Source organism: Plectropomus leopardus, chromosome 24 (genome assembly GCF_026936395.1).
Source record: "Plectropomus leopardus strain MGB_pleo_1.0 chromosome 24, ASM2693639v1, whole genome shotgun sequence".
Taxonomy (NCBI): Eukaryota; Metazoa; Chordata; class Actinopteri; order Perciformes; family Serranidae; genus Plectropomus; species Plectropomus leopardus.
The window spans coordinates 9151111-9171016 of record NC_142199.1 but is presented as its reverse complement, the minus strand read 5'-3'; the positions used below and the strand labels follow the sequence as shown (position 1 = coordinate 9171016).

General features: G+C 37.8%; 2 protein-coding genes across 4 annotated transcripts in view; both read right to left on the bottom strand.

Annotated features, from left to right (window-relative positions):
- Positions 1–19906, bottom strand: part of ect2l (epithelial cell transforming 2 like) — a 161813-nt gene that overhangs the window by 25128 nt on the left and 116779 nt on the right. For 2 of the 3 annotated variants that reach the window (XM_088074771.1, XM_042512911.2), the window contains 2 exons: positions 15135–15226; positions 8379–8478 (listed from right to left, as the gene is read on the bottom strand). The gene's annotated coding sequence lies outside the window, so the exon portion shown is untranslated. The remainder of the gene's footprint in view (positions 1–8378; positions 8479–15134; positions 15227–19906) is intronic. The other variant, XM_088074772.1, reaches the window with a different exon arrangement.
- The window catches only part of LOC121962962 (uncharacterized), a 46054-nt gene that overhangs the window by 25128 nt on the left and 1020 nt on the right, over positions 1–19906 (bottom strand). Inside the window, exons 4-10 of the mRNA XM_042513309.2 lie at positions 19701–19799; positions 18738–18922; positions 18459–18516; positions 18330–18392; positions 17196–17712; positions 15135–15226; positions 8379–8478 (exon numbers count right to left, since the gene is read on the bottom strand). Coding sequence (XP_042369243.2) covers positions 15204–15226; positions 17196–17712; positions 18330–18392; positions 18459–18516; positions 18738–18922; positions 19701–19799 — 945 coding nt within the window. The 3' untranslated portion in view covers positions 8379–8478; positions 15135–15203. The remainder of the gene's footprint in view (positions 1–8378; positions 8479–15134; positions 15227–17195; positions 17713–18329; positions 18393–18458; positions 18517–18737; positions 18923–19700; positions 19800–19906) is intronic.

The following is a 19906-nucleotide window of genomic DNA, read 5'->3' as shown; positions in this document are numbered from 1 at the left end:
GAAACGACCCCAAAATTAGCAAACAATATTTGAAAACTGCAAGAAAATCACCTTAAAATAAGCAATAAAAGAAAAGGAAGAAAATTACCAGAAAAAAAGTGCTAAGAAATCTATATTTTAAAAAATATGTAACATAATTTTAAATATAGAATTCAAATAATTATAAGCATAATTTTCTGGACATTTTTCATGTGTTTTTCTTTGAAAAATAATCCTCCCCCTTTTTTTTAGAAAACAAATTTCAAGTCACTTTTAAATTATTTTCTCACAATTTGTTGGCTCTTTCTTTCCAAGATGCTCAATGCCTTTTCCCCATGTTTTTGAGAGAAATCAAAGCATTTTGCAGTTTTTAAAGGGTTAAATAGCATGTGAAAAGTGTCTGAACACAGCACTAAAAACGCAAGGCCAATCCAGGTTTAAAAGGGTCAAGACAAAGTCAAAGTTGAGGCTGCAGAAGCTGAGATAACTTTGACATTTAGTCCCTAGTGTAGGCCAAACTCCAGAAATCCAGCGTCCTACAATGCCCATAATGCAATTCATGGACTATTTTGTCCCAAAAAGAGAAAGCAGTCCCTCAGATCATTCAGATATCTCAAAGAATTCTCCATCAGTAGAGCTATTGTGCACAGTTTTATGGCTGTATGTCTGGGCAGGAGTGTAACAGGTTACTTTCAACAGGATTACCGTAATTACATTACGAAAAATGGCAAATATGATCCATAAATGTTTACTTTTTCTGCCTCTCTGCAGTCTGTCAGTCACCAACTCCCACACAGCCTGTCTGCTGCCTGACGCTCATATATCCATCAGAAAAATTCACACACACACCTGAACACACCTACCTGCCAAAAACTCTTTACAAGTAAATTTTTAGTGGAATAGACGGTAATTAGATTAAAAGTACTGGAAAATTAGGTCACTTTCTGTGCGTTTCCTGTTTAATTAAAGACAGTACTTTGACTTTAGGACTGCATGCATCATTTTGGAAACATCTTTTGTCAATAATGACGGAAAGATATAATTAACATAATCACAGGATAAGCATATGTAGTCAGAATAATGTTTTTTTTCAACAGATAGAAGTATCTAATGTTTAAATCAGTTTGGACTTCCTTCCTGAAACTTTGGAAGAAAAGGACACATTCATGGTCTCTGATAATATCTATACTGGAGATAAAAATGGTATATTTTCCACAGCATATGCACAAAATTATAGTATTTTTCCTGCTTTCATCCACATCATGTCAACCATGCTGTCATCTGACTCTGAGCACTCTTCATCGGCCTTGGACGTGAAGGTAATCTCTGTCCGTCAAGATTACAGCATGTATACGAGAGAACACCGCAGCTTTAGGAGAGCCTCCCTCTCAAATGTTTTATTTATTTGGCCGTAAGTTTGAGCCAAATGCTTTGGTTAGCATTTCATTCCCCTGCTGCCCTTGGAACGTGGGCCAAATATGTGAGGACTGGAAACCCCCGGTGTACTATGGTGGGAAGTAAATTAATCAATTTAAGGTGGATCCAAAAAAAAAAGGGAGCTTGCTCACAGCTTGAAAAGCCGCTGAGTCATTGTCTGTTCATGTGGTTTTCAGTCCGGCCAAAGTCTGGGCCCGCTGGGTTTAGGGCAAATGTTTGAGTGTGCCCTTAAGAGCTCAAAGTAAAGCTTGTTGCAGCTTTTTCCACCTTCGTCTTTGAAAGGGGTGTCATTTAAAGCTCAGTTGCCAAAGTAAAATGTTGGCATTGTTCATTTTTATAGGTGTGAAATTTGCACATAATGTTACATTTTAACATTTTTTAAAGTGAAATAGTTCAGGTTATACATGTATGTGTGGCAAAACAGCCAACAAACAAAAATGTGTATTTTTTCGTGTAGCGGTCAGGACATTTCAAGCTGTGGTTGTTATTTTTAACAACAGATTTCCTGTATTGATTGCTGTGACAAAACTAGGTATTTTATCACAAGAGTTTGGGAAATTTCCAAACCATGTTCGGGGTGACAAAACTGTGTATTCTTTAGCAACACATTGAGACATTTTTTGCTGTTTTGTTACGACAAATCCACATATTTTTTATTAAGAGTTTGGGGTATTTTTACGATATATACAAACACAAATTTGTGAATGCATATGCCTTAGCCTGCTGATCCAGCAAATCCTACATCATTCACTTATTTGCTCACTGTGTCAGTTTTGGATCATCTTTGCACAGTTTTGCAGCAGTTTTTTTTAGACATGTTTGGGGCCCATGTTGAGTTCCTTATGGGAATGCTGTTTGAGAACAAGACCAAGCAGGTGTCTCAAAACACACCCATGATTCGCCCTTACACTCACCCAACAGTCCGCACTGTACATCCCACTCTGTTAAAACCATGGTGAAAACATACATTAATATTATAAAATATCTTTATGTTTATCTAAATGTAGAAGACAAATGGCAAAGATGTGCATTCATTTATCACGGCCTGCAGAACTCTGCAGGCTTGTTAAGTGCCACAATTATGGTTGGCATAACTTCGGTTAATATATGATGTATTCTTACAAATTATCCCAAACTGTTGAATATTCTGTTAAGTATTGTTAAGTACTGTTAAGTATTCAGTATTAAAGGTTTCAGCACAAAGATGTGATTCTTTCACCCTCCTAGTATTTCTTTTGCAATGTAACTATAAAAGGATCCAGACGGCATGAAACAGAACATAAACATGCGTTTAATAGCAGCTCCTTTGGGAGTGGTAGCGGGGCCGTACAGTGTGGACTCAGGAATTAGCCTGCAACAAGAAGTCATGTCTAGGGGATCGAATCAATGTTTGCTTTGAACTCAATACAAGAGTTAAACTCTGCATCCCCCACTATAATAAAGGTAACAAGGCTAAAAATAAGATTAATAACATGCTACCAGAGCATTTGTCCCACAGAGGCTTTGCTTCATTGCACGTGCACCCTGGGTTAAGGTGAACATTTCCGAAATAAAATAGAAAAACTTTTGTCTGAGACATTCTGGCCCTGTTTCTACTTCAGTAGAGGATTTTAAAGCACAGAAAGTTGTAGTTTGACTTGAGCTTCAACTCAGTTAGTGCAAACAGTCTTGTTGTTGTCTGCATTTAATATACTGTCCACGTTCCACATATACTCTGTCCCAATTCTGATCAATACATGTACTCATCAAGAGATTTTACAGTTATAAAAAAATAAATGAGTGTACTCTGTAATGGGGTGGATATAGATGGCGGAAAAATCAAAGGAAAAAATAGAAAAAATATAATATAATATCACTGACAAAGCAGTGGTATTTGACGAGTTCGGAAAGAGAATGGGCTGGTTTGTCCTTTAATTCGTCATCCATATATATGCCAGTACAAATATTTTTTGCAGCTTTAACAATTTGTTGATTGGGATTTATTTGCAACAACACAATGACTCAGTTTAAGTGCTTGGATAAACTAACATTTAAAAATGCCAAATACGGGACTGAAACAAGTTCATTTCAATAAAACGACCACAATCGGTGGATTTGCTGCCATTGGTGAAATAATAACATGCAATACTGCCATGTGGAGTTCAAGTGGGTTTGAAAGAAAGTATCATATAAGCTTCAAGACACCATCTAGTTATCTTTCCTTTAGCTACAAATAAAACTAGACAACATTTAGCAGCAACAGCAACCACTATTCAACCCACAAGTACTTAATACATCATCAAACCTCCAATACCAGCCACTTTTGGGTGTGACCAGACACTATAATTACCATACTGGTCTGAATATTCAGCTGTGTGCGCACTTCCTTTTATTTCCCAACATGAACTAACTCATAATAGTCCCCTGGAGTCAGGAATGGCAGCTGTCTGACATTCATGCCACAAGAGGCAAAGGTATGAAATATAATATCCTGAAAAAAACTGTCTCTTTTCCATGAAACATGGCTGTCGGACTTGTCCAGACTAATTAAAGGATCATTTTCACATCAATGATGGATTCCTTTCCTTCCACCTATTCTGTAGGTCACGCTGTAGTGGGTGGGTGAAAATTTACAGCCACCTCCTCCATGGCTAATTTGCAGCACACATTACGCTTTGAACTATGATGAGCACCAAACCACAGGTATTTCGACCCCATGTTGTGAAAGTATCATTAGAGAGTCTTGACATGTGTCTTTCGGAAACATTTGTCAAGTGGTAGAGCGTGATGTTGAACAGAAATACTTTATTTGCGCATGTGACCGAGCTGAATTCCTTCCTGCTTGTGTGTCGGATGAAGCCACAAAGCCCTGTTTTATTTCTGCACTTGGCAAAATATTTGCATTAATATCTTAAAAAACAGGCCCACTTTTGCGCATTGCCAACCACACCACGGCGCTGCGTTCGCAAGCATCAGAAACCAAACCTTGATCCCAGATTCTGTCTTTTATGGGTTCAAAAGCGCACAGACGTGATACAGAGACACACACAATCCAATTCTACTTCCATCCAAAGTTTCTCAGACACCATTAAGATTTACAGGCTGCAGCCGAAACACCAGAACCACTGTGCAGGGTGAAACGGAAATATGTAGCTTGATAGACCGAATAAAGGACTTTATGCATGTGTGCTTGTGTGTTTGTGTGTGTGCATCCAGAAACAGCAAACCTAAACTGACCAGGAGCATCAGAAGTCGAAGGAGACAGTGCAAACAATTCCCAGCATTCCTGTGAGGAGCAGAGTAAACTGACCCCGGCCTTCTTCTGCCACACAGGCTGAGACACTGATGTCCGAGAGGAGATGTGTGTAGTGTTGTGATAGCCACCAACTAAGATGCCAACAAGCGTTTAAATATGGCTTAATTCGTTGTTGGTCTGTTTTAGTTTATGCTTCCCAGCCCTTTAAATTGATTTAAAGTTGAAAGTTGGCCAATATCATAATGTAATTTCTGCATTTGATCCTGTAACATTAACCATACACTGTATTTAATTAACACTAGGTGGGTTTCCATTACAAATTTGACTTGTAAACACTTGCATTAAAGTTCGTGGAGCAGATGGCCAAATAAAGAAATCTGTCACAAGCTAAAAAAAAGTTGGAAACAGAGTATTCAGAACAGCTTGTGCTCATAGCGATGAGTTTTTCATACGTTTACCTTATTATATAAATTTTGGCCATGTTTCATATCAACATCCATCATTTTAACATTAGATATAAATATATATATATATATACATATATATGACGGCTAAAGAAAGCATAATAAGTCTCCTTTGAACTCAAACCTGCCTCAAATCATTTTGTTGTCGAGAGGATTCAGAGTGTCAAATCAAGGAGCAGGAGATGAGACAGAGACAGAGTGTGAGAGAAAGACGGCAAGTCAAAACAGAGACAGAATAATAATAAGACCATAGCCAGACCAGAAAAGGAAAGGCAGAAAACTACTGTTGGTCTTCGCAGTGGGTCTGTGCCTCCTCAGCAGCTCGGCTCTGCAGCCTGTTTGTCCAGCTTCGACGGACTGAGCGCGCTCTCTCTCTTCATTTGCCAGGAGGACAAGTTATTATTGGCTCGATGGGGTCGCATGTAGAGACATTACACACAGACTGTGTTGACTGAGAGATAGGTCGCTGCTGAGAACCCATGATGGAGGGTTGTCCAAGTTTACAGACGCCAAATCCGAGGGGTCATAAGTTTGCCTGGATGTCCCAGTAATGTCAATATACAGCGGTGGTATTGACACACACTAATAACCTCTCTGATACTCAGTCACACTCACACACAAAGTAGCAGCCCTGGACTGACTCGGCACTGAAATTATGTCTGGCGGCCCATAACTATACACAAAACACAAAAATATAGACAGGATAAAAAGCATGACATACCAGCTGTATGTTGCATAACATTTATATACATTTTTTTTTCATAGAGATTTCAAAAACTGCCCTCCATCTTTCTGGGTTCAACTTGTCATTTTGTTGATAAATTCTACCTGAAAGACAGCAAGTAGCAACAATAGAAGAAATTATAAATATAATACTGTACAATAAAAATATTGTATGTGTCTAGGTTTTTTTTTTTCATTTTACATTTTTTCCTAGATTTTTTTCTTTTTTTTTTACCTAGACATTTTTCTCTAGCTTTTTTAAAATAAAATATTTTTTAAATCTAATATTTTTTTTGCATTTGTGGAACATTAATAACCAAGTTGCTTATTCACTTTCTATATGTTTTTGGAAGAAATCACATATAAATACTCAGGGTATAAAGATTTAAATATTGTGAAAGGCATCTGAAAGCAGCACAAGGAAAGTAGTGTAGCTCCATGTTTCACAGGGTTAATTATTATATATATAAGTAGTTATAATTTTATTTAAATACACAAATGAGACCCACATACTGTAACAGGTCTGGCACGGGTCGTATTGTAAAGTTAGCTAATCCTGTGTGTGAGAATTCACGCCCAGCTGATTGAAGTGAACTTGAGTCTGTTACATGAGACTCGGCAGGCTGAGGGACTAATTGCCTTCAGGTGTGTATGTGTGGAGGCGGTTTGCCTCCTTTTTTGGGCTGCTGATATTTATAGCATTTTTCACATGAGCCGTTCAAAAAGTTCTGGCCTGTTGTTATATCTTAATGTCTGTCAGGGTACAGTATGTGCCGTGTTCAGACCACCAGAGATGTTGGCATTTAAGCTCAGGCATCGTTGCCCAACAAAACTGATGTGATGAGGAGCGGTGAAAGAACTCCATCATCTTACACCTCTGTCTGTCAAAGGATACGTACGCGCACATTTTGGGAAATACACTCTGCATACATCTGCATGCCACCCACCCCACTGGGAGACTGGCCAACACACCTCACACTTCCAGATTCCTGAAGAGTTTCTACCCAGGTGCCATTAAAGAATTAAACTGTGAAATAACAGCGCTATAAGATATGTGCAATAACAACTGAGTGGAATATCCTGCATGGGTGCAATATATTCTGAATATATGCAATATTATTGTGACTGTGCAAGATGTTTCTTATACTTATTGTGCTTTAATACCCTGTTTTGATACTATTTTATTTTCAACCTTATTTATTGTATGCATATTTGTTTTTTGTTCATTTTCATTTTTGTTTTTTCATACTTGTGTATTATTTTTTTTTATCATAATTTGATGTTTTTGGTAATTGTCTATTGTTTTTTAAACTTATTTGTGTTTGATACATATTTATTGTCTCTTTACTTCTTTATTGCTTTTAATACTTTGTTGTTTTTTATACTTATATATTACTTTTTCATAAAAATATATACTTATAGAGTCTTTAATGTGTCTGCTTGTTCTGTCATTTTATGTAGAGAGACACCTAGTTTTTGTTGTACCTAGTTGTACAGTAATGACAATATATTCACTGAACCAAGAGTAAAAAAAAAAAATATTATACATAAAAACTACTTGAAAGACCAAAAACCAAACAAACTCACACGCTGAAATGAAACAAATGAATAAAATAAAGATCACAGCAATTCTATAAAGTTGTGGTTATCACTTATGAGATTTGAGTCATATTTCTTGTGCTGTAGACATCATTATATAGTCGTCTGGGAATAGTTGCCATACTTTGGAATTTATTAACTGCCAAAAAATGCCAGACTTGGCACTGGGTCTATGGCCTCGTCACAGACAGCGTTTCAAAGACCTCAGCCCAAATCTGTACGACATGTGGACGGGCCAAGATCATTGAATAAAGGTTGCTGAGTCTCAGTTGCATCCTTGACAGATTGGATGAGATTCTGGAATTCTAAATTTGGGCAAATCTATTCTTCAACAGGTGCAGACTGTGAAATATTTGTAGTTGGTTCACTGCAATAGACGATTCCCAGATTCAACCCAACATCTTCCAACAAAAGTTATCTTTCCATTTTACCACTCTCATGTCTGTGCGATAAATCTGAAGCTAATGCCGGTTAGCTAAGCCAGCCTGGCTCTGTCAAAAGACGCCGATTAACATTCAGAAGATTTTGTCTCTTGCAAAAACAAAAACAAAATGCTACTTTTTTCCAGTCAAATCATTCAGTGAGTAAATCTTTAAAGACATATTTCTACAGTTTGGAAAAGTCCTCAAATTCCCAAACCAATGGGCAGAAAAAGAATGCAGTCTTGTACAAATCTGCATACCACAAATATGTTACATTTGCACAAGTAGCAGATTCTTTGAAAAATAACATTTCAACAAAGCTGAAGTTAATGTGGTTAGATATGGGCACGAAACCCACTTGGTATTGGTTAAATAATAATATTTTAACTTAAAATACCCAATTTAGATGCACAATCCCCTCTTTTTGTGCCACTATACTTGCTGGAAAAACACTCAAAGCTCACTACAAAACACATGTTTGGTGTCTAAAAAGCTGATGGAAACAGAGCAATGACTCACCTAATCACGACTGTTTTGGTTGTTTGTTGGTCTTGAACAGGTCTGCAGCTTGACAGGAGTCTTGTTTTGGTGATAAGCCATCCAGCATCCCCTTCACCTCCTGATGACAAAGTAATTTCATATATTATTACAAGATACCACAGCATTTTTGATTTAAAAAACAAACAGTAACATTTTATTCTGGCAGCAAATTTCTCTATTAACAGAGCGCTCCAAAAAATAGGTTGGCTGAGGAGTTCTACTTTAAATATGTAGGTTTCAAAATCAGGTTTTCTTTGGATCCAAAGACAAAAGTGACAAAAATGGAGGGAGAGGTTAGACTTGTTATTTGTTTTATCAATAGACCTATTTATAGTTTGTACACAGTGATGACGTATTAAGTGCGCATTTCAGCAATTGCCAAAATGGCAATGGAAATTTTGCAGAGAGCAACAGCTAAGCTATGCAAGGGTATTAACCACCAAAGATCACGAGTGCTACCTCAATAAGTTCACTTTGACAAATGGTGACCAAATTTGTGAGTGGCATGAAGATGTTAGCAAGTGGCCAAATGGTGGAGAAACCGAGCGTATGCAAGAGCGAGAAATTACGAGCCTACAAGTCACTAGATGTTTACGGCTACGTGATCTGTGGTCGTGCATGCCAAATACCGTGTCATCGTACTCAGAGCTTTGTGTCTTGAAATCCGAAATCCTACCCAGCCAAAGACAAGGACACAAGACCACACTGAATGAGGCTTGGGTTAAAATGAACAAACCAGAATAGGACAAGCTCACAGCAAATTGCACCTACATGTCAGGATAAGTAGCCTATTATTTTGTGCTGCGGGCTCGTAACGAACATAGTTCAGAGTTCTGTGATATAACATTAGTTGTTATGAATTCTTCTTCTGTCTGCCAAAATGTGCGCGCATATCTTGGTGACGTAGGCTGTAAAGGGATCTTTAAGTTATAACAAAAAATACCAAGACACACTGTTCTGCCAAAGTTAAAGAGCCTTTAATAAATGGGTTTAGTCTTCATTGCGTCTTTAACACACCTTGTTATCGCCAATATTTGCCCCACTGACAACACTTTCATGCCTGCACACTCCTCCTGTCTGAAATGGACTCTGCTTCTTATTAAACTGCTGATATAATTCTGTGGTGAATGATTCTTTTAATGTGATAATAAGGCAGTAAGTTGCTCCCTGCGGAGAACTCCCTCAAAAAGAATGTTTTCTTTCCACACAAATTGCCTGCGTTTTGAGACATTGTCCAAATGTTTAGTCTATTGCATTTTATTTTTCATTTTGCTTTCCAAACACCTACAAAACATCCTTCCTTCCTGTCTTCTGCTTTCCTGGATTTTACACAATAAAGAAAACACTTCAAACTTCAAAAGCCTTAGTCGTCGCTCTAACCAATGTTCTTTCACTACAATCACATTATTTAGAGATTTTGTGGTTCGGACACTTCACTCTCATGATTAAACCAAAGCTCTTTCGTGCCTGCGGTCATTTTCACAACCACATTTAAAGAGCAGAATCCCCTCGTGAAGTGCTCTCTCCCTGTTTGGGATTTTAGTGCAACCTCAAGACCCGAGTGGCAAGATTCACACTTTGCCTCCACACTGAGATCTGGATGCATTCAGCGAGCACAAATGTATTCCTGCTTTGCGAGACTTGGCAGGGCTGCTAATACATGTGTCACAGGGCCTCACCTCCTCTGGTCTCGGCCTCGCTCTCACTAATATACTTTTACAGGGTTTTCCTTGGCAGGGGACTGGTGGACCGTCTTGTCCTAGTGTCCAAGCTAAACAGAGAAGCGTTACAGGGGAGGACAGATGGTTTTGGGACGGCATGCAAAAAGTCTGAAGCTAAATAACATTGTCACACCAAAGACATTCTGCTGCTGGACGGCGCTCCCTAAGCCTAACACGAGTGTTTTAACAGATGTGAGTGCTCTATTGCATGAGTTATACTTTATTTTGCAAGATCTAAATCTTCTGATGATGTATCGATCAAAAAATTGAACACCAGACGTGAATGGATCTCTGAAAGGGCCTATCAGGTGCCGGCCCAGGGGTCTAAAGTGTCAGAGAGGCCCTCTGTAGCACACAACATTAGCTCAAGAGACAAAAAATGATTTTAAACAAACACAGAATAATTGCAAAGATGGGCAAAACAACCCCTTAGAGACAGAAAATGACTACAAAGAAACACAAAATCACCAAAAAACAAACCAAATTATCTCAGAAAGAGACAAAATTACCTCAAGAGACAAAAAAAGACAAAATGGCTAAAAAAAGACAAAACAACCACAGAAAGACAGAAAAAAACATATATCCCAAAAGATAAAAATTACCTTAAGAGACAAAAAAATACCAAATATTATACAAAACACTCCAAAGGAGACACAAAATGGCCAAAAAAGATAGAAAATTACCTCAAGAGACAAAAAATGACTGCATAGAACCAACACAGTTTTTTAGCCTCAGGACAACAATGTGCCAATTTTAGTTGAAAACAAACGCATTTAAAAAGTTATATTAGTTATATGTAAAAAAAAACAAAAAACCCTAGCCTTCATTTCTGGTTCCTCCTTCTGTGTAAAACAGAAAGCTGTGGAGTAAAACATTTGCTATATATCTCTCCTATATCAGTGTAATTGGCATGACAAGAAAAAGGAGTACAAAAACCGAAAAAAGTCTAGAGCACACACCCAAAAGCAGTTAAACACTGGGTGCTGGACAGAGCAAAAGTCGATACCAAAATACAAAAATAGAGCCCACACACTAGGAAGTCCGGACTATTTTTGTATTTTAGAAAAAGTGGTGCTACATCAAATTTCTGCTTAAGTACAGTAAATGTACTTACATATTGCCACTGAATGAAATATGTCCTCACACCAACAATTAAGCATCTGTAGAGATTATTGCACATGCCTGGCTCTGATTTCTAAAGGGATGTTACACCTCAAAATGAAAGATAATCTCCACTCCATCACCATATTTGATTAATCAAAATGATGTCATCAGTCACTCCAGTATGTACAAGTTAAAATCTTTATCACTGGGAGGATGAGAATCAAAAAGTCTTTGTGTCACTTTAGGGTTAATGATGTGCAGCAGAGGGTCAACATCTGCAGCACCGCTCCCTAGTGGTGCCTTACACTCAATGCAACCATGGCAAAAGTATAATAACTACAATTCTGTAACTGAAAAAGCACCAACGATTATAGTCAGCTTTTGTGCATTATGGCAAAAAAAAAAATTCATGAGCTATTATATACTGTTTGTTGCCTTTAATGGAATGAAATGACCATTTGTATATCAATTATTCACCCCATGTTACAATTAGCGCAGGAAACAGTGAAAAAGAATCCAGAAACTGAGCAAATTCTTTATAAATTGAAGTTACAGGGGTCCATGTTTAATGACAGCAAAACTATATCGAAACATCCAAACTCTTACACAACTTGTGCAGTATAATCACATTTTGTCCAGTCGTAAGCTCAGTACTTTACAAACAGACAGACAGCCCTTTCTGACGGGAAACTGTGCAAAAAGCAAGTATTATCTTTGCTTTCCTCAAAGCCAAACTTCATTGACAAACACAGTAATTTTACCTCACTGAACACGGTAGCTGCTGGTCCACTGCTGCTGTGATCAGTTAGTTTGTTTGTGTTATTGTGCGACTTTGGTGTCCAGTTCAGGTTCACCTAAGTTACACAATAACACACACACAAAAAAAAAAACTGATTGAAGCAGCAGAAGACCAGCAACTACCATGTTCAGAGAGGTAAAATTATTATTTTTGTCAAAGGAGTTTGGTAAAGAAAGTATATAAGTTTCACTTTAGGTTCAGTTTCCAGTTGGAAAAAGCTGTCTGTTTGGAAAGTACTGACCATATGACTGGATAAATGAGACTTTGATAATACTAAATTATTTGTGTGAGCATTTCTAAACAGATGTTTTGATATAGTTTTGCTGTTGTTGAACATAGACCCAATGTACTACTTCAGCTCATTAAAATTGTTATTTGTTTTGAATTCTTCTTTCCCTGCACATATGAAAAAAGAAAAATGTTCTTCACTAATTTGATGTAAAATGGGTTGAGTAATTAAACCTTTCAAACCTGGACTGACATCACTTTTGCTTTTTGTAATAGGGCAAAATGAGTAGATTTAGATTTATTTTTTTAAACCTGGGGAAAAAATTGAGAACTATATTCAAAACTAACAATTATATTTTAATTATTTTTTGTTTAATCGTTACAATGGTTCTCGTATTTTTCATGTTTCTTTTAACTCACCTAACTTTGATTAAATTTTCCGTTGTTCTTTTTTTTTGTTTTTTACTATTTTGTTATTTGAATTTGGGTTTTTATTGCACACATTCAGGTAATTTTCTTGCCCTTTTTGTTAATTTCTTGGTCATTTATTCTTAAGGTTCTCTTTGCCTTCTTCCCATGTTTTGGAAAGAAATCAAGCCAATTTGTCCAGGTTTGAAAGGTTATTCCTTTAAGCTAACTGCACTTGTATAATGAGACTACTGATAAAATAATTAAAATTACTTTTTTGTAAGTAGTTAAAATGTTTCAATAAGTGCCTAAATACAGAGAGATGTTTATCGAGCCACAAGGCGAAAGACATGAACAGTATGTGTGTAATCTATGACCCACAATTCCTTGGGCCGAGATCCCGGTTGTCTGCTTGGACTCCTTCCGTAAACAAGATCTGATTTCTAAAATTGACGCATTTGAGGTAATGTTCCCATGCCTCGATTCTGAAAAGCAGTTCAGGGTTCCAGGTTTGGCAAGCGAGAGAAAATCGGAGGAGCCACAGGGAAGAAAACTGAAATAATGCAGGAATAACGAGACAAAAAGCGGCCAAAACTAAACCGTTGTAGAATAAACTCAGTGCTCACGATAAGTTTGCTGGAAGGTACGTTGACTTTATTGGTATTAGGCTATTAAAGTTAATGGCAGGATATGGAGCCATGATTCCCACCCTGTGCTTGTATTTCTCTGGTCTTGGCCGGGTCGTTGCGCTTGACCATCAGACAAATATCTCACCAATCAAGGATGTGTGAGTGTGAGGAGAAAAAGGGAAATCCCTTGTCAGGTTCTGGGGATTACAGTCTGAAAACGAGCCTCGCAGATTGCAGGAAAAAGTCAAGGATTGAGACCTGAGTTGGGAAATTATAACAGAGCTCTAGCTGTTAAGATAGATGTCCCTCCAGTTGTCAGGACCGCAGCCGTTAGAGAAGCAAATCCTGGCACATGACGGACAAATCTGACCGTCAGTTCAAACTTAATTTGTAACTTAAGAAGGTGCCTCGAAACATTCCAGCTGTCAGCACAATGTTTTCCCACTCCAGACTCACGGAGAGCGAACACGAGGTGTTTTTCTTCCTCCCCGCTCAGGCCGATTGATTGGGAGTTAATGTAAGATTAACAATGTCACACCCAAATTGCAGCACAGTCGTCCAAGAATGACGAGAAGGAAATTGCATTGATTCAGCAGCGCTCGGGACTCATTTCCAACAGTGGCAGTGAAAGAGAGACGAGGTCTCATGATCTCACAGAAATCAAAGCATTCACAGCAATCTGTAATTTAGATGACTCATAAAAAGGAAAACATAAAGAGACATTTGTGACGTTAGCTCTAGGGGCCAATTTGTAAAAGTAGCATGAAGGAAATAAATCCCTATTCAGTCAAAATAAACATCATATTTAATTCAGTTTGTCATGAGGGTTTCAGCTTCAGACCTCTTTGCTTACAAGTATTCACTATCGCAGGCTATTCTTATGCACTTTTTATATCTTTTGCTATGAAAGTAGTAAGGATGCATGGTATTGGATTTTTTGCCAATATGCCAATATACAACAACTCATTTGGCCAATAACTGATGTTGATATATTCCCTTGTTTGGAAAAATAATGAATCTTTCTTCCCTGAATTCTCAGACTGGAGATACCCCTTCATCTGTATGCCTGTATCCCAGTATACCTTTATTTTCATCTGTATTTTCACTTATTTACTTATTTATTTTATCATCTGTTTATCAGTCCGTTAATTTTTTGTCATTTTTATTTGTCATAAATACTCAGTGAGCTCCATAGAAAAACATGCACATCTAGAAGACAAAAACTAGGTGCTGGTCAAAGAGATAGCACAAGAAAAGAAATTACAAAGACTATGCTCCTATAAATATTTAATTAAGTTAGTCCAGAGGAGACATTTCAAAGTACGTGCTCTTCATCAGGGTGCGTTGACTATTTTAAGGTGTCCTGAACAAACATAAACCTCAGTCAGCACCACAGATTGTATAAAAGAAGTGGATTTGGCAACTGAGATGTCACCCATTGTTATAAAGTCATGAGTTTACCGTTTTTTGGAGGTAGAAGAGTTTTTAGATAAGAATGTGGTAGAGGACCATGGATGGATCTGACCCAGTGTCACCAGGATGGTAGCAATTGATCAATCATCCTAAAGAGTATACTATCTCTTTATTTTATTTAAATGGTACCATGATTTACTAAATGAACATTATGCTATACTGAAGAAGACCTGAAATGAGAGATTGAGACCCTAAACTTATTTGGAAAATGTTCATGAAGATGATAAATCAAATAAGAAGTAGAGTCATTTGCTCATAGACTTCTTTACAGTCTGACTTATTTTTGCAACCAGTGGTGGTGCCCCCTGCTGGCCATTATAAAGAATGCATCTTACAGGCACTTCAACATTGGCTTCACTTTTTAATAACTCACCCATGCTTTTATCCTCTCACGGCTTAGCGCCCTGCTCACCGGCCTCCCAAACACATCACTGAGGAAACTTCAACTTGTGCAAAATGCAGCAGCTAGAACAAAAACAGAAACAAGAGAACATATTACTCCCACACCTGCCTCTCTTCACTGGCTGCCTGCATCATATAGGACTGATTTTAATGTTCTCCTTTTGGTTTTTAAAGCTCTTAATGATAACTCACCCTCAAACATTGCAGACTGTCAGTCATGTTACACTGCAAATGGTTCACTACAATCATCAGACTATTAACAGTCCCAACGACTTACAAAAAAGTTGCTGAAGCAGCCATTAGTGCCCCAAAATTATGGAACACACCACCACAGCATATTTGAATCTGTGAGTGTCTCTAAGAAATGGCTCATGACAAACCTTTTTCTTTGGCTGTCTCTAGATAAAAAAAAAATCTGATTAGACTGTTTTGCCCTATTACGAAACTGTTCTATTTAATCATGACTTAATGTTGATTTGTGGGTCATATCTTGATATTGTTCTAATTGTCTCTAAACTCTTAATATTATAGTGTTTTTGCACTTTTTATCTCATCTTCTGATTCCTATAATAACTTTTTATTGTATCTATGCCTTCATGTATTTACTTTTCTTTCTCAATGAAGCACTTTGAGCTGCATTCCCTGTATGACAGCTGCAATATAAATAAAATGTATTATTGTTACTGTTTAGACCCCGAGGCTATGTCAACTCCGTTTATGCGCTGTGTGTTCCAATATCCACATTGCTGTACTACTGAATATGCCAGAAAAACTTTGGTGTGTCACAATACATAGCATGTCAAATGAAGTATGCCAAAAATACCAAAATGTCCCACTACATCCATTTGCATTGTGCAGTAGGCAAGCCAGCATGCTTTTCTGGCTACTCTGACCAAAATCCTCTATGCAGTAGAAGATATGTCCCATCCACTGAGCTGCAGAAATATGACACATTACTGACAGCACGACGCCAGCAGTCAGTCGAATAGATATTGATAATTGGAATAGAAATTATTTAAGTAAAGAAAATAGTTATACAGAATACAAACAAAATGACTATGAAACTATGAAAATAACAAGGGAAATGCATGCGGTTATTTAAAAGTTTAAACTACATACATTTGGAGAGTTATGACTGCAGAGCTCTCCAGGTTGACCTCTATCTCTAGCAAGTTCGACCTATGACTTTTGTTTTATCTCCAAGATCAAAGATATGTTAGCAAGAAGGTTAAAGCTTTCTTTGGCGTTTGACTCCATGTAGCGTGTTGATTTTATGACTTTATGTGTATGTGCATACTTTTATATTTTTATTATTATTATCTTGTGCAGGAAGTGCACTTTATTTATTTTATTTTATTTATTTCATGTAATTTTATTTGTGTTTTTATCTTATTTTATTGTGTTTTTATCTCATTTTATCAGATTTTATTTTATCCTATTGTACATTGTGTATTTATTGTTCTTTTTACCTTGCTGTGCAGCACTTTGGAAACCTTGTGTTTCTTAAAATCGTGCTATATAAATAAAGTGGATTGGACTGAAAGTTCAGAGTGCAGTGTTGTGCCAGCGTAGTATGTACCAACTGTTTGAATCCTCCATGCAACAGTACGTATGTTTAAAGGGCAGCTGCAGTTCACACTGATAGTAAAAAGGAAAAGTATGCAAACCAAGGGACAGTCTGTTGTCACATGTAATGCTGCTGCCCATGACCTTTGACCTCCCTACTAGGATGGATTGTCTTAAAACCAAGTTTTATTTAAGCTCAATTCATTGGGAACAATTTTCTAATCACAGAGAAATCATTTCATTTATAATTTTCATGTCTTCACTGTAGTACACATTTAGGGTAAACTTAAAAGTATTATCACGCACCAATGAACACTGACATGGGTCTAAGCTTGTGAAAGTAGAATTTTATTTTTGTGTCAAAAATTAAACACTGAATATTCTAGAATAACCTTAAAAAAGAAAAGTGTGGGGTCAGCAGGCAGCATCAGCTACCTCCTTGAGCAAAATCATCAAACACACTCACTTCTGCTGGCGATCCTCTTGGATCTTCTCAGACCAGTTTCTCCCGCTTCACCTGCAGCTATAGCACCTTTCTTTCTGCCTTGTGAAGAAGCCGCCGGCTGCGACGTGGACTGAGCCTCCTCACTTTTCATGCAACTTTGATTTTTCAGCTTTGCAGCTCCAGGAGGATTTCCTCTGCCTCTCACAGCTTGCACTTGTGAATTTAACCCTTCGACTTTCTTCTGCGGCCCTCTGGCTTCTTTAGCTGACTTCTCCATCTTCACAGTTTCACCTGTATTTGTAGCTACCGCACTGGTCTGGCTGTCTGCTTTACTGTCAGTGAGTTTGCTCCTTGTTGATTTACTTTGGTTTGTTGTGTCTTGCAACTTCTCAGTAGTATTAACAGCCACTTTCCCTTCCTTTCCTCTGCGTTTTGTGTGTATTTTAGCAACTTGTGGCTCCTCTGAGGCATCTGCTTCTTCTTTGATTTCTGTTGCTTCTTGGGCTTTAATCTGCATTTCAAGAGCTTTGTAGGCTTCCTGTCAAGACACAGTTTTCGTTAGGGTACAGTAAATTGCTACAAGGTAAAAAGAAACAAATTACCCCGGAGACAGACAAAAAGATCACATAGACATACAAAACAGCTGCAAAGACACACAAAGCGATTTAGAAATAAGGTAAAACACAAACCCACAAAAAGACACAAATCAACTACAAAGAGATGCCATTTGACCACAGAGATACAAATAAGGACTTCAAAGAGACGCAATATGACCACAACATGTCTACAAAGAGACGCAAAGCAACTACAAAGAGACACAAATGGACTATAGAGAGATGCAATATGACCCCCAAAAGGCAGAAGGGACTAAAAAAACACAAAAAATTGACCACAGAGAGAGAAAAGGACGACAAAGAAATGCAATATGACCACAAAGAGACAAAAAAGGATGTCAAATAGATGCAATGCAACTGCAGAGGGACAAAATATGAAGCACAACAGTGACAAGGCGACACAAAAGGACAACAAAGAGATGCAAAGCAACTACCAAGAGACACAAAACGACTACAAATACCCTAACCCCCCCAAAACAAACAACAACAACAACAACAACAACAACAACAACAAAGAAACAAGATCCCATCAGATTCTCACCTCCTCTTGTGCGAGCTCTGAGTGCAGGTCTAATAACTGTCTTGTTAACGTCTGTATCTTCAGCTGAAAGCAGATAAAAATTAATAAAAAACACACCAACTAAATACAACACGCTGGAGCCTGTCGTACCTGTTCTCTGACAATTTGCTTCTCAAGCTGGTCTTTCTCTGTGGCCTCTTTCTTCTTCCTGTGTTTTAAAGGAATCCATATTAGTATTTTAAAGTTTTCTAAAGCGTTGGACCTGCACATTTGGCATCCTGTTGCTGTCTTCCCACAAGCTCATGAACACACCAAAATAGAAGAGTACACACATATTTGTATAGATAATATGTAATATATACTCAATTGTGCACTTTGATGTGCACAAGATGTGGGCACACAGCTTCATCCATGCAAGCTATTAATTACTTGTTTGCCAGCATCTTCTGCAAGCCAGCAACCTCAGTCTTCTTCTTATCCATGACTTTCTGGATGTTTTCTGACGTCACCATGGCCAGCAGGGACTTAGCGTCTTGGTCTGTTAACACGGTCAATGGTGATGTCATTTCAAGGACCACCTTCGCCCACGCAGTGATGTCTTCGCAGGATGGAAACTGACAGAAAAGAAACAGATTTATCAGAATCTGCAGAATAAATTTGTTCTTCTCTTCAACTTTTCACACACATGTATTATGTGCTGTTTTCATGTTATTTTATTATTCTTCCAGCTCAGTGGGTTTGTGTTTGAAGCCTGTGAATTTCCAACAAACGTTATCTAACATATTCTAAATGCCAGAGGAATGCTCTCAAAGGATCCATCATCCTTAACTTCACATTTATACAATCGTTGACCTTGAAGGGAAAGACGTTTTTTTGGAAAACAATGTTATTTGGAGGCAATATTAAATTCTAGTAAAACTGACTGTTCCAAGCACAGGTTTGAACGTTCAGAGAAGGTTATTGTCATGGGCGGATTATTGGACAGGCCTACTGGGCACAGGCCCAGGGGCCAAATGTATCAATAGCCTCCTGTCCTTCATCAGAGACTCAAAATGCTTTATGGACACACATAAAGACTAAAAAGAAATGCAAAAAACTAAACAGACAGACAAAGAGACGCAAAATGAGCACAAAGAGATACAAAGCAACTACAGAGAGATTCAAAATGGCAACAAAAAGAGAAGAACCAAATAGAGACACAAAAGTACCACAAAAAGACACAAACTACAAAGACACATGAATCATAGAGAGATGAATAATAAGCACAAAAAGATGCAACAACGAAAAGAAACTCAGGTCAGATGTGCTTGTGTCAGCGACACAAAGAATCAACAAGTTGTTGCTGTTGGTTGAAAAACTTCGTAAACATTACGATATTTTTTGATGTCTAACCTTTTCAAGTTCAGCCAGGTGCGTGTCCCTGCAAACATACGTCGACTGTAGGTCCTTTTTTTCCTTTTGTAACAACCTCTGCACCTCGTCCAGATCTCTCTGTGGACAGTCAGAATAAACCACTGCATCATCAAAAAATGTACAACAATGACTGCAATCAAAGTGAAGATCATGATTATAATCGAGCAGCAGCAGAGAGCCATAAA